The following is a 9942-nucleotide window of genomic DNA, read 5'->3' on the forward strand; positions in this document are numbered from 1 at the left end:
GCGAGTTTACTAGTCTTTGCAAATAAGACCGACGTCGCTGGGTGCATGACTCATGATGAAATCCGGGAGGTAAGCGAAGTCTTTCATGAAACTCGTTAAGGAATCTGGGGGTGGGAATGAGAGAAGTCAAAAGAGGCGAGAAATCGTTTCTCTAGTCATTCCCGCTGTTGCTACCCTAATATGCACTAACCGTTTTGGGCGAAAAGGGTCTTAAACTCGACGAAATTAAGACGCATAAATGGACGATATTGCCTTGCAGCGCGATGACAGGTAAGAATCTCCAGGAGGGACTAGATTGGGTTGTGAAGGATGCACAGGAAAGACTTTTCCTCTACTAGGCAATTTGCTTTAGTATTTGATAGAGACCGAAAAATATCAAAAAAATACCTAATATGTCAACCGGGTAAACTCGATCATTGACCCGCTGCACATGATATGATTACTGAGGCACACCACAAATTTGTCAGAATAAGGATCGATCAGATGAAACATCCCCATACTCCCCAAAATCCAGGGACTGCATAACAAAGAAAACCATTCCAGCGTTTTGAAACCCAGGTTTACTTGCATGATCACAACATATTCCCAAATAAACCCCCCAGTCACTTAGGCACCGCACAGCCTAGTGTTAACCGTCTGGATTGATTTGAGTCCTCCATGCACGGGCCCTGCCCCCTTTACTGTGACTTCTTCCACCAGACCTTTTGAACCGCGCCACAACCTGGCCTGGTGAGGCGTTTGCCAACATATCGACTCCCTGTCGAATCTATCTTGCATGCCAGATGAGATCCGAAGATAGCACACACCACATTGTCAACTAAACGAGCCGCGCGCGCCCGGGAGAGGGGATAAACGATCAGATCTCAAGGATCACAGAGGCTAAGGGGATGTGGTACAGTCATGCGAGGGATTCTCACTAAATTGACGCCAGACAATAGGATTATTCACGCGGCTGTCTTTTTCGCACACATTCTCTCCCTTGAGGTACAGTAAGATGTACGTGTACTACGTTAGACTGGATTTAGTACATTGTCCGATTCTCTTCGCCCGTGCTTGAGGGCGCTAATGGGGGCGTATATAGAGAATTTGGTTTGTCCCTTTTTGTAATTTTTTTATTGCCCTTTTTTGTTCTAGTAATTGCTTTATCCGGACGGAAATCATTGACACCCATTGATTGAAAACAGAACCGGAAAACAGGCAAGGTGATGGGGGTCAAGCGTCAAGAGGATTTCTCTAACCCATCTCAGAATCATAAAGTCGGCCTCGGTTCTTTACCTGAATATGGCCTACCGGAAACCAATCGCATGAGAAATGATCGGTACGGCCGACAACGCCGCTTTATGACTCAATAATTAATTATCTTCGCCGTCACGAGTTGGTATTGCTATTAGTAGGGTCAACCAGTGCTTAGGGAGATTCATTATGATAATGAATAGTTAGGGTTATTGTGGGATGTCTTGGGGGCCGTCAATCTTTGCTCAAAGATTCGGGTTGGTTTAGGACTTGTCTAGGAGACTGCTTAACATAGCCCTGGAGGTAGAGGTTTACTGAGTCGTTTCCCCCCCCATAACACTGATGAATCCATACCTATAGTTAGGTAGTTTACAGAAGCTCGAATCTGAGGTTCGTATCGAGGTAAGCCCCCAGGCGCCAGCCTAAGTCCGATATTCTTTCGTAAAATCGAATGTTTCATCTTTGTTCCTACAATACTTTCTAAAACGTATAGGACTAGCAGTACGCATGGCAAGCAAAGAACCACTTGGGAACAAGTATTTGGCTATTTAGTGGGGTGGGGTTATGAGCTTCCTGCGGCGGGGTATAATGACTTGTGACATGCCCCTCACCCATTACACAGAGCTCGAGCCCCCCACAAGACAAGCTCAAATATATCTAGATTATGTACTTCGTTACTCCACCTCTTCAAGCTTGACGCTTCATGGAGAGTTCGCTTTCCCATATCAAACACTACTCAAACGTTCCCAAAGCTCAAATCTAAGGATTCCTTGACATGATATCATACCCGTACATCTCTTAGGCCTGCTTATAACCTGATACACATTATTGAGTAATTTAAACAAGAGGGTGAGTGTAGATAACCTACCTCACATGATATCTTTGGCATTGACACCAAAAGTTTCCCTCTCCTTCTGGCATCTCGTGACTCCATCTACTGTAAGATAAGTGCATAGGGAAGCGGCGGGAATTAGTTTGTTGAAAGCTAGTGTGTGTCCAATATCCGAATACCACTGAGCCCACCATCCAACTACCCGTAATATCACGCAGGTTCCTGCAACGCGCCAAAATCAACACGTATACAATATCGAGGCGTGACGACAGTCCCAACCCAAGCCCCCAAGCCGTAGAAGTAACAAAGTCTCGGATGACATTAGGAGAGAGCTCGAATGGTTAGCCGAAGGGAAATTAGCAGACGAGGTTGAGGAGTGTCCAGAGTAAGCCGACTTCAAAACCACATGGGAGAGAAAGACTCTCTTCCTCAGCATAGATGGGTGAATCGAGATCGCTATCCCACCAGCACTGTCATCATCCTACCAAGATATTAGACCCCCAGCCCACAGATCAAAAAGTAGTCCAGCTCGACGGAGGAATTCGACCTCCAAAGCGAGAGCTAGAAAGAAGACGTCTACGCAGCTAGACATATGACGGCCGATGCAGGCCAGCATCGACGTTGGGCATAGTAGATTATTAACATATGCGCAGGTAAATGTAGTACTATAATGCTTACACTAGCCGACTGCTGCTACCGTGTGGTGGGAAGAGAAACCCTACACAATGTCTCGGCGTCGAGTGATATACTATGAAGGCTAGCGCGGGTGGTAGACGAAGTTCTTACACGAACATTTCCTTACCGTCTTATGATTGCTTATTTAAGTGTAACGGGTTTTTTTAAAAAGAAATGGCTATATATAACCTTGAATCAAGAAGCATTATTTCAAATGATATGAGAAAAGCAAAAAATACTATGAAAACGCGTACGGGGCTGTTCAGGCTGCCTTAGATACCCAAATTATATATGTAGAGTAGTGATTGGTCAAGTAAGATAGTATGGAATAAAAAGATAAGACACTCCTTCGTTCCTCTTTTCATATTTACTATCGGCGAGCGTGTGCGGTGTGTGTGGTACATGGTGTGTGTGAGTGGTTAGTATGCTTTCTGTAATTGATAGCGCCGATCGAAAAAGAGGCAAAAAGTTCCCCGAAGGTAATCTTTCGGCCTCCCCTGGCCTCCATCGTGGTTCGAACTAAGGCACAACGGTTTGGGTAAAGTAAACAAGATGTTTACCGCTTGACCGTAAGAACCACGACGTGTCCCGGGTTGTTTTGGCTGCCTTTGCCTGACTCTGGCTGAGTTTCAACCTTGGCAAATTGTTGCAGAATACTGGTTGGATCTATGCTAGCTTGGCAATGTACGTTTTGGGTAACTGAAAGGCGGGAACTGCGCCGGAGCTGGAAACTCTCACAGTATACTATCATTTACCAGGTGTATTATATTCTACGCATTTACTCTTTGGTTATAGACGGCTTCACCATTCACCCGGAGGCCTCCTTCACCCAAACAGTTGACATAAAAACAATCAAATCTACGTTCTAGCCGGCTTGTAACAACCACTATCAATTGTCTAACTGAGGGGAGTGTCCGGATGAGTGGTGGAGCTAGTCTACCTGGATAACTACATGTATCGATGGACTCGGGGTTGGGGGGTATTCTACACAAACATAACGCCGAAGACAGAATCGCAATTCCTACTTTCACGTACAAATAACTTGAAGAAGGTTTTTATATCAATGTACATGTAATTTCTTAAAGAAACGCTGGGTTTTGAACCACGGATATTTTTCGAGAGCCGTTGCACCTAGGTAGCGAGTGATATCATATGATGCAACTCTACCTTCCATAGTAGGCCGGCACAGAGATCCGCCATTGGATTTAGCAATTGATACACGTCCAGAATAGGATCCGTACACATAGCTGCTCTATACACCAGCCAATGGGATGCAAGTGACAATGATAATCGTACCCTAAAGTGGACCCTTTTCTTGGCACTGCACTCCATATGTATCGCATGTGCACGTGCTCTCTCCCGTCTGGGTCGCGTCGCCCGGGACCCCGGCATGGGGAAAGAAGTCAGTCAATCAGTCAATCACTCGCTCGCTCACCCACACACTCCTCACTCTCTACCCCCCCGCCCACACACAACACACGACAGATACAACTCATCAGTTTCCCCCCTCATCTCTCCGAGCTGCTTCCATCTGAACTTAAGCTTAAATAGAGAGGGAGAGAGAGAGTACTGCTGTGAGATGTCTGCCTCCACTGCCCACACCACGTCCGAGTTCTCCCCCACGAGTCTGAGTATCTCCATATCAGCCTCGTCCCCAATGGAGAAATACCCAGGTAGTTGCAAACCCACCTCTGAATTAGCCTATCGCACAGCTAACAAACCCACTCTCCAGCCAAGCAGCACGCGCGCAACGTCGCCAAAGAGCTCCAAGTAAAGGACGGCCTGATCTACCTCGAGGGCACACCAACAGTCCTCTTCGAGGACTCAGACGAGGCAGTAAAGTTCCGCCAAAGACGCTACTTTCTGTACCTTTCCGGTGTCCCGGATATCCCAGACTGCTACCTCATCTACTCCATTCAGGATGACAAGTTGACACTGTAAGCTCCAGTTTGCCGCGCACTGACAGCCGTCGGTCTACAAAGAAGCTAACGCGGCGTTTGTGATAGCTATATACCGCCCTTCAACCCCAGCCAGGTGCTCTGGTCAGGCCTGCCGCCGTCGATCGAAGACTGCATCTACAAGTCCGCACCCCAAGGCTCCATTGGCCCGCCCGCCCGACGATACTGACCGTTTATAGATACGACGTCGATGAAGTCCTGCACTCGACCGCCGTCGCTGACGACATCCTTAGCTACCACCTCAGCTCCCCGCACTCCCCCCTCTACATCTTGCACACACAGCAATCACTCATCCCCACCACCGTACCCACAACTAGTATCAATAACCGCCACCTGCAACCCGCAATGGACAATGCACGCGTCTACAAAGACGACCACGAGATTGCGCTCCTCCGCAAAGCCAACGCCATCTCGGCCGCCGCCCACCGCGCTGTCATGGCCGCCGTCCGCACCGCAAAGAACGAGGCTGAACTTGAGGGAATCTTCCTGCAGCAGTGTGTCTCGCGGCAGGCAAAAACGCAGGCCTATGATCCGATTGTTGGGTCCGGGCGGAACGCGGCGACGTTGCATTATGTGCGCAACGATGAGCCGCTGAAGGGACGGCAGTTGGTGCTACTGGATGCAGGTGCGGAGTGGGAGGGGTATGCGAGTGATGTGACGAGGACTTTCCCGATCTCGGGGAGATGGACAAAGGAGGCGAAGGATATATATACCATTGTAGAGACGATGCAGCGTGAGTGCATTAAGCGCACTGTGAAGGGCGTGGACTGGCGGGATACACATACGCTTGCACACCGGATTGCGGTGAAGGGGTTGATGCAGCTGGGGATCCTGTATAATGGCACTGAGGAGGAGATCTTCAGGGCCGGTACTAGTAAGGCCTTTTTCCCTCATGGGCTGGGCCACTTTTTGGGGCTCGATACGCACGATGTCGAGGGGACACCAGATGTCAACTGGAAGGCTGAGGGAGCTAGTGTCTCGATGGCGCCGACGCTCCCGACGCCGAGAGTGGGCAGAGGGCTTTATAAGACGGCAGTGAGAAGGACTTTGCAGCCACGAATGGTCATTACCGTGGAACCGGGAATGTAAGTGAACTCGCCCATAGATTTTAGTCGACGTGGTATTAATTGTGTGGTAGATACTTTTGCGAATTCATCATCCTGCCGTACTTGGCACATCCCACACACGGGAAATATATCAACAAAAAGGTTTTAGATAGGTATTGGGACGTGGGGGGTGTCAGGATTGAGGATGATATCCTGATCCTAGAAAACGGCAATGAGAACTTGACTGCGGCGCCCACGGGTTCCGAGATGCTGGCATTGATCAGTCAGGGTCAAGGTACATGTAATGGGTATGAATGGTAATGATTGATTTGGACTGTTTTTTGTTATGTAAGTAGTTTTCGAATACCTTGAAGCAATATCTGCTAATATTTTATAGTGTTGTATGAGCGGCATTGTTTTTGCCCCGTTATTCTCGCGGCCTGTTGATAGGCTTGTATTAATTAAATAGTTAATTATTCCATTTATCAATTGAGTCGAGGAAGTTCTTTGTGCAATATCTTTCGTGAAGACATCCCCGGGATTTCCAGTAGTATATTCACTCATGACTGACCATACTTACTGCATACTTGGTGATACTTTCCTAGGGCTTCAGAACATCATATCTGTTCACAAGATATCACCACATCTCCGGAACCACACTACATCCCATCAAACCCATCAGTAAGTTAGCCATGAACAATGAAGTATCTACACAGCTCCCTCCTCCTCCTCATCCTCCACCTACCTTCCAGTGCCCTCACCCCCTTCCCCTACCTCTACGAGATGCACCACAAGTTCTCCCCCCCACACCTCCCACTGCCCACGAAGCCCATGAATATGAGTACCTGGATGTCACACCTCCCCTTCCACACACCCCTCAACACACTCTCTATCCCCGGCACCCACGACACCATGGCCTACCGCGCCAACCGCCTCCCCAAGTTCACCACCACACAAACCGGCACACTGTACCAGCAGCTCCACGCCGGCGTCCGCTTCATCGACATCCGCGCCCGCCACTACCGAAACACCTTCGAGATGCACCACGGTGTCGTGTATCTCGGCACAAACTTTACGTTCGTCGTCCGTATGCTCCACGCCTTCCTAACGGGTCCCGGCAGCTCCGAGGTCGTGCTCATGCGCCTCAAGGACGAGCAACACGCACAGCGAAATACACGCACGTTTGTGCAGACGCTTGAGTGGTACATCGATGTGCACGAGGACACCGTGGAGATGTTGACGGACCTGCTGTGGTTCCCTGGGGATACGAGCAGGCGGCTCCCACTGTTGGGGGAGGCCCGCGGTAGGGTCGTCGTGTTGAGGGATTATGATGCGGAGGGCGCAACGTATGAGCTCGGCCTGCCGTATACGGACGAGAAGAGGATCAAGATCCAGGATCACTATCAGTTGTACACGTACCTAGATGTGATCAAGAAGAAGTGGGACCTCATCATCAACTTCTGGCGGGAGTGGATCTCCTTCTTCAACTCTATTCTTGACGCCTCCGTCCCCGCTACTAATCCACAGGATCTCCCGTTGCTGGTAAACTATCTCTCTGGCGCATCGCTGTTCTGTGTGCCGCGCAACGTGGCGACGAATGAAGCATGGGGCATCAACAACCGCGTGCAGTTCTTCCTTAGGACGGCGTGGGAGACAGCGTGGGATGCGGCATTCCCGGCCTGGAGAGAGGAGTTTGTCGAGTTGAGGGGTGAGACATTGGGCGTCGTGGTATGGGACTTTATAAACACGAGAGCCTCGAGGCTGGTGGTGAGCTTTAATTTTAGAGGTGTAGAAGGGTGGGATTGGTCGGAGGTGGGGTTTTGGACGGCGGGCGAGAGATGGGAGTTTAAAGAGTGGAATTAAAGATGTGTGGATAGATGGGATTTGGTGAGCTTATATAGCGGTTTAGGAGTAGTGAATCGATACCGATTATTGTGACCAGTTTTGAAGACCTGCCTGTAATGTGATGTGCACAGAGTGATATATCATGATTCTAGGCTCGGCTTAAGCTTGAGACGGTTGGGCCTGCCAAGAATTAGTAGCACTAGGCTAGCCAGAGGCCAACGATTGGAATTCTTGTAAAGCCCCAACCCTCGGGGATCTCTCTTATATGAAATATCTTGACTTGTAAATTACAATATCAGAAGCGAAAGGTAGTCCGCGGATTATTCGTTCTGGACTCAGGGTTTCTTGTTCTTGGAGGTGGAGCGGGGTTGGCGTGGAGGAGCTCGTACATAGGTGTAGAATTCCCCTGCAGAGCTCTAAGATTTCAAACAGGTACCCAGCTCTATATCACTACTTTAATTTAAGTCTGTTGATCCGCCATTTAGCAAACATTTATAAGATAACCTGATTGTTTGACTTGCCAAGCTAGCTCAGAATAATATAAATCCACGCCCACCCAAAATTCTGCAACAATTTGCCAAGGTTGAAACTCAGCCAGAGTCAGGCAAAGGCAGCCAAAACAACCCGGGACACGTCGTGGTTCTTACGGTCAAGCGGTAAACATCTTGTTTAATTTACCAAAACCGTTGTGCCTTAGTTCGAACCACGATGGAGGCCAGGGGAGGCCGAAAGATTACCTTCGGGGAACTTTTTTGTCTTTTTTGTCTTTTTTTTATGACCCGGAAATTTTAATAGGTGCTTGGAAGGTAAATAAATAGGAAATGATAGAGAGATTTTTTCTCTGCTCTTGCTTTTTTTTTTGGACTTGTTTATTCTGCTCCTTGCATATATGTCGGGGTGTTCTATATATATATATATACTCTACCTTTGAACTTGAAAACACGGCTGTTATCTTGAAGTATAGCCGCTGTCCGCGGCTGGGCTCGGTTATGCAGTTATATATAATTATTTACATATATAATTTAGAGCTGTAAATAGTCCAGTATTTTTGTGGTTCGGAGTAACGAAAACCGAGGAGGTGTGAACCATTCTCTAGGGGATAAGAACAGATGTTTAAGTCGTTTAGCAAAATTACTTCGTCATTTTTCACTAATTGACCGTAGATTTTGGGTGAAATTTTTTAACTTTACGCTAGTGAAACCTTATTTCTGAGATAATTAGAATAGCCACCACTAAGAACCACCACTAATAGCGGTAGTAGCAGCAGCAGATACGGTAGAGGTAACGACGGACAGATCTAGAGATATACCGTATCTGCAGTAAATAATATAATTCAGAATTGAAATAATAAATAATAAAAAAGGTCATTTATTAACGGTGGTCATATAAATGACTACTTTAAAACTTTTATACAGTAAATGACTTAGTCAGCTATCTTATGCTCCTAGATATTCCGACAGTGCAAGACATGATCAAGGGTACAGAAAATAATAAAAAGCCTAGATCGAGATATGCCATGGTTATCTCGTTATGAGTAAATTCTTTATAGGTGACTGTTTGTATTTATGACCTCAGTGGGCCTATAGTGTGGGGTGGGCTCGATCATTTCGATATTGTTTCATACACCAGAATCAAGAGCCATGCAAGACGGCTCTTTGCGAGACTTGACGTCTAGCTAACATTAGCGTGCATTGATCAGCCACACCATCTCCGAAATCAAATCCCGCAAACCAAAGGGTACTCATAAGATCACCACGGGAGCCCAATCACAGAAAATCACTCGTCAGAGCTAAGCCTTCCAGCGGCGCAGCAAGCACAGGAATGTCTTAGGTGCAATCCTTACAATTCAGCTATTCGCATCACATAAAGACCCCCCCTCTCTCTCTCTAGAATGAGTCGGAAAAGTCTCACGGTGACTGAGTTCTTTAGGGTGAGTCATTTCATTGGCTTAGGCGGCTTATCAGATATCGATTCGCTTATCCCGAGGGAGTCGGACCGCAGTCACACAAGATTCCCGGGCTATGGTGCGCGATGACTACCAAAGCGCGCAATCACCGGCATTGCATTCTCAGGCGCCCCTAGCACTCTGGTACCTTCAATTTGACCTTTATCGTAATTAAAGGAGTGGATAGTGAGAGTGGTGTGTGAGTCATGCTCGTGGCTCGTGGGACCTTATGGAATATAAATCATGGCCCTGACTGCCCGAAAAGTTAGAAATCATCAAAAAATACAGACAAGCAACTTCTAGAAGGATCAGGGTCCTAAAAGAAAAAATTCCATCTTATAAATTATCTCCTCCTTATAAATCCCTCTAATAGCCCTTCAACAACAAAAACCTAAAAAGCACCAAACA

The 9942-nt window shown here is 47.5% G+C and overlaps 2 protein-coding genes across 2 annotated transcripts; both read left to right on the forward strand.

Moving 5' to 3' along the window:
- Window positions 1-4319: 4319 nt before the first annotated feature.
- Window positions 4320-6065, forward strand: H6S33_005938 (uncharacterized protein; the record flags this gene model as incomplete). Its single annotated transcript, XM_044837339.1, has 5 exons — window positions 4320-4413; window positions 4473-4677; window positions 4747-4821; window positions 4878-5783; window positions 5837-6065. 5 exons carry the CDS (start codon window positions 4320-4322, stop codon window positions 6063-6065), a joined length of 1509 nt encoding a protein of 502 aa, XP_044699247.1.
- Window positions 6066-6443: 378 nt separating this feature from the next.
- On the forward strand, window positions 6444-7607 carry H6S33_005939 (uncharacterized protein; the record flags this gene model as incomplete). Its single annotated transcript, XM_044837340.1, has 1 exon — window positions 6444-7607. One exon carries the CDS (start codon window positions 6444-6446, stop codon window positions 7605-7607), a length of 1164 nt encoding a protein of 387 aa, XP_044699248.1.
- Between the last annotated feature and the right edge of the window lie 2335 nt (window positions 7608-9942).

Source organism: Morchella sextelata (assembly GCF_020137385.1).
Source record: "Morchella sextelata strain SCLS chromosome Unknown scls_2, whole genome shotgun sequence".
NCBI lineage: Eukaryota > Fungi > Ascomycota > Pezizomycetes > Pezizales > Morchellaceae > Morchella > Morchella sextelata.